Genomic DNA, 4,979 nt, shown 5'->3' with positions numbered 1-4,979 from the left:
ATCAAAAGAAGAGTTTCCGACTGAACAGCAGTAGAGGTTTATTTGTTTATATATTGATTATTTTCCATTCTCGTCTGCTGCACCTCAGTAGTATTAATAATAATAATAATATGTCAACTGTGTGTTTATTTTCATAAATCATAAATGCAAATTCAAAAATTCAAATATGCAACTGTCTTTTTCTCTGTCGCCAGCTAACCTCACGGGTCATGCTGAGAGAGTTGGCATGGAGAACTTTGAGCTGCTTAAAGTCTTGGGCACAGGAGGTAGGTGTCTAAATAAGGTCTGATGTTAGAGTACTGTTAACAACAATGAAATATTCTATATTTCATATGTTGTCAAAATGTAGGATAACTTTCCTGGCCATATCATCTGCCATCATTAACTCTCTGAAGAAACACCTTTAAGTCACTGTCATAAATATCATAAATATTATATGATATATAACAAAATACATGCAACTTTATCTTAATCTTATTTAAAAGTATAGCATATAAAAATGGGCTTCCAAGCTGTACATAGTAGGTTTTAGCCATTTTTGGTGCTAATATATAGTGGTTGAATGTCCCTCCCATTACCATACATTATAGTTATTGTAATGGGTATTGGGTTAAAGTGATGGGTATTTTCATATATTTGAACGCATGTGTCAGGGGGGAAACAAAGTCTTTTCTAATATGGGATACAAATGTTTTAAATATGATTCATATTCATCTGCAGCAAATTAGAGGAGAGGGATGTTTACTTTTTATATCCTGACACATTGAAGCCAGTCTGACTCAGACGTATGACTGGAAAGTATTGGTCAGTGTCTGGAGTCTTGCTGTCTGTTATACAACTTTTGAATTTAAAAAAAATTTTTTCCCTTTCTTTCAGCGTACGGAAAAGTGTTCCTGGTCAGAAAGAACAGCGGCCATGACGCAGGCCAGCTTTATGCTATGAAGGTAAGATCATTACATTTAAATAAAAGGTCCTCACGGTCACTTTCATTGTTTATTTTTTTTCATGTTCTTGAAACATCAGTGTAAGTTTAGGATATTCTTTTTTTTTTAAATAATCTTAGGTGTTAAAGAAAGCAGCTATTGTACAAAAGGCAAAAACAACAGAACACACACGCACAGAGAGGCAGGTGCTGGAGCACATCCGCCAGTCTCCCTTCCTGGTCACACTCCACTATGCCTTCCAGACGCAGAGCAAACTGCATCTTATTCTGGGTGAGCTGAACATTTCGTCAGAGTCAAAGGAATTTTTCTCGTCTCGTCTGACTTGAAACACTGAACAAACGCTCTCTGTATGTTTCTGTCTATTGCTGTGTGTCGGGACTGTATATGTTTGTGTTTTTTTTTTTTGTTTTTTGTTTGTTTTAAGTCTATTCAAGCTCCCCTGTTTATTTGTGTGTTTGTGTGTGAGAGCAGACTACGTGAGCGGAGGGGAGATGTTCACACATTTGTACCAGCGTGATCATTTTCCCGAGGAGGCAGTGCGGATTTATATTGGGGAAATAATCCTAGCTTTGGAGCACCTGCATAAGGTGGGCGTTACCTCTTTCATATTTCGTCTGTTACTGCAACTTGGCAGTGATTACATTTCTCCATGTTCTCCATGAAGTTTTTTATGGCTGCAAGCAGATGCCAAATTCCACATATAAATTTAACAAAGAGCAGGATTGTTTAGAAGGTGGGTCACCGGCGCCCCTTGACCTTGTGAATCTTTGAAAATGACCTGGGTACAATTTCTATAACGGAGCCAAAATGAAATTGTCTTTTACTTTTTGTATTACCTAGACGTAATGTCAATATATATATATATTCTCAGTAATTTTGCCTTCACAAACAAATTTACAAACAGGAATAATTGGGCACAATCAACAATTTGGAAAGAAAAAAAAAAGATTTAAAAAAATTACCTTTAGATAAATTCAAATTGAATATATAAAAACAGCAAAGATGATGTAGTTTGGATGAATTACAAAACAAATATGATCGGATATTTAGAAGACTTTAACAACTAGAAAACTGATTGTAATTCTAGAAGAAATATACAAGGGTTCCTTGATTTACATACGGAATTCTGTTCCTACTTCACAACCTTGTGTGTGAGAGTAAGGAGATGCTTTTGCATCAAAAATCCAATGTTTCTGAGTTACTGTTTGTTGACAACAGATTAGATCAGGGTCTCATATTGACAGTATGTCATTCTCATTCGCCTACTGCTCACACGCATACAGCTTGGGATCGTTTACCGAGACATTAAGTTGGAAAACATTCTCCTGGACAGTGAAGGCCATGTGGTATTGACAGATTTTGGACTCAGCAAAGAGTTTCTGGAAGAAGAGGTATGTGGTTACCATACTTGTTTACTATGCACATACGTGCATAGTAAACATGATACGTTTGTATTCCGAACTGTTATGTCACAACATAGTTTTTTTTGTTTTTTGGGACATTAAATACATTTGAATCCTCTCTTCTGAATACAGAAGGAAAGAACATACTCGTTCTGCGGCACCATTGAGTACATGGCGCCTGAAATCATCAGGGGAAAGACTGGCCATGGCAAGGTAGATATATGAGATATGAGATAAAAAAAAAAAGTCACTTACTGTGACGCATGTCCAATTTATTTGCTACGGTGACCTTGAAGTTACTTTACTTTAATTTTTATTTTATTTAATTTTTTTATACATGTGACAACAAAAACGAAATGCTATTTAAATACTTCAATACGTCTGCTCATTTGTGCGTATTTCCTCTTCTTTTTTGTTTTCATTTCTTTGTCCTGTTTCGGCAGTCAGTGGATTGGTGGAGCCTCGGCATCCTGATGTTTGAGCTGCTGACGGGTGCATCTCCGTTCACCTTGGAAGGAGAGAGGAACTCACAGAGTGAGGTGTCAAAGTCAGTGCTGCAGATTATTTGCTCTCTTTCAGCTATATGTGCCTAAATGAGGGATGTCCGTTAATATTGGCCGACCGATATTATCTGCCCGATATTTGCATAATGATGTAATGTCTGTAAGAATCATTATTGGTTTTTCCTCTGATAATGAATACTCGATAACATAATGCCTGTGTTGTGCCAAATGATGTATGCCTCAAAAAAATAGTTTTGGGATAAAAAACAACTGTATGTGAAAGCCAAAGCCACTAGATGGCAGCATTGCAGCACATGTTATTAATCGATTTGAATAATCAGGGGATTGTATGCAGAATGCTGCACGTTAAAACAACTTATATATATGTATTTGTTTTGTGTGTTTCTTTACTGGAAAATTTAGACGCATTTTGCGTTGTGATCCGCCGTTCCCCTCTATGATTGGAACGACTGCTCAGGATCTCCTGAAAAAGCTATTAGTCAAAGATCCACACAGGAGACTCGGCTCTGGACCCAGGGGCGCTGAAGACATCAAAGCACATCCTTTCTTTAAGGTTGATCCCGAGCGTTCATTTCCTCTCTTTCCTCTCATTGTTACTTTAATTTCATTCACTTGTATGACTGTGTGTTTTTGGACAGGGATTAAACTGGACCGAATTGGCAGAGAAGAAAGTCCCAAGTCCGTTCAAACCAGAGCTGAAGAACGAACTGGATGTGGGAAACTTTGCCGAGGAGTTTACCGGGATGGACCCTGTCTACTCTCCAGCCAGCACACCACCAAGCACCGATCGTCTTTTTAAGGTCGGCCCTGGTAGCCATTTAGGAAAAAAAAAATGGCCGTGTGTTTGCCGTTACGATTAACAAAAAACACCTGAAAAGACTTTTCACACATTATTTTTGACATTCCAGGGATACTCGTTTATCGCTCCTTCCATTCTGTTCAATAAGAACGTGGTCATGGGAGACTTCGTAGAAGCTCAGATTAGTCCTGATCGACCAGCTTCTGCTTCAGTCCAGCGCAGTGCAATGTTACAGGTATGGATCCTTGGTATTTATATGTTGGGAGACAGAACTAGCCCAGTAAAACTATTTAGAACGACCCTTGGGGACATAAAACCCCAGCACCGAAAGGAAAGAAACTTATCATAGAAATGAAGTTAAACCAAAATATTTTTTTTTTCTGTTTTTTTTTGGGCATTGCAAGTGGCCTATAAAAAGGCCTCTACTGTGGATTTTCCCCCTATCTTTCACAAACCATGTGAAATCCAAGCCAAGCTTATACTAAAGTGAAGGCACGTTGGATTTTTATAGCGCCTATAATTTCGTATATATGATAGTTTAGGTTTAAGAGCTGAGCTATTTAAGAAAAAGCAACCCTTCTACATTATAGTTTTTTTATTATTATTATTATTATTACCTGTAACAAAATATCTAAATGACAATACTGCTTAGTTGTTTTATGAAAGCCTAGCAAAACTAAAAAAACAGTATAACACAGTGAAATAATAACAAGATTATTTTTATTATTTTTTTTTTTTTTTGACAGTATAACACAGTGAAATAATGACAAGATTATTATGTTTATTTATTTTATTTGTTTTTAGGAATCCCAGTTTTTTCACCACTACGACCTGTGTCTTCAAGGACCACCCCTAGGGGAGGGGAGTTTTTCTGTGTGCAGGAAATGCAGACACAAGCAGAGTGGCCACGAGTATGCAGTGAAGATTGTAAGCCGCAGGTGGGTGGATGTGTGAAGCGCCATGCAGTTACCGGCTGTGGTCCGTTATGAATTCAAGGTTTAAATACGAGGTTTGGTCAAAAGTTCTGACACAAGAGAAATATAGGTCTGTTCGTCAAGGCCTTTTTTTCAAATTTGACAGAGCCCTATTGTGTTCCAAAGTGCGTCAGGAAGCTTGCTTATAAAGATCTATATATTTATATTTGATTACATCTATATTATTTTCAGATCAAACATTTGCAATCTAGAAAAGCAAAATGCAACGAACCACAACCAAAACAAATACGCTGTCGACGCTGTGATAGCGATCGTACGTGGGTTTTGCCGTGCACCCTGAACCCTTCTTACAAGGATGTTCAGTTTTTACTCAA

General features: G+C 37.5%; 1 protein-coding gene across 2 annotated transcripts in view; it reads left to right on the top strand.

Moving 5' to 3' along the window:
• rps6ka4 (ribosomal protein S6 kinase, polypeptide 4) overlaps nucleotides 1-4,979 on the top strand; it is a 12,104-nt gene that overhangs the window by 1,413 nt on the left and 5,712 nt on the right. For both annotated transcript variants that reach the window (XM_025065486.1, XM_008332339.3), the window contains exons 2-12: nucleotides 195-266; nucleotides 877-944; nucleotides 1,064-1,214; nucleotides 1,416-1,531; nucleotides 2,228-2,335; nucleotides 2,480-2,560; nucleotides 2,791-2,894; nucleotides 3,274-3,424; nucleotides 3,510-3,671; nucleotides 3,780-3,905; nucleotides 4,475-4,608. In XM_025065486.1, the coding sequence (XP_024921254.1) occupies nucleotides 195-266; nucleotides 877-944; nucleotides 1,064-1,214; nucleotides 1,416-1,531; nucleotides 2,228-2,335; nucleotides 2,480-2,560; nucleotides 2,791-2,894; nucleotides 3,274-3,424; nucleotides 3,510-3,671; nucleotides 3,780-3,905; nucleotides 4,475-4,608 (1,273 nt within the window). The remainder of the gene's footprint in view (nucleotides 1-194; nucleotides 267-876; nucleotides 945-1,063; nucleotides 1,215-1,415; nucleotides 1,532-2,227; nucleotides 2,336-2,479; nucleotides 2,561-2,790; nucleotides 2,895-3,273; nucleotides 3,425-3,509; nucleotides 3,672-3,779; nucleotides 3,906-4,474; nucleotides 4,609-4,979) is intronic.

This window comes from Cynoglossus semilaevis, chromosome 19, assembly GCF_000523025.1.
Source record: "Cynoglossus semilaevis isolate Cse_v1.0 chromosome 19, Cse_v1.0, whole genome shotgun sequence".
Lineage (NCBI taxonomy): Eukaryota > Metazoa > Chordata > Actinopteri > Pleuronectiformes > Cynoglossidae > Cynoglossus > Cynoglossus semilaevis.
This window is presented reverse-complemented; position numbering and strand designations above follow the sequence as displayed.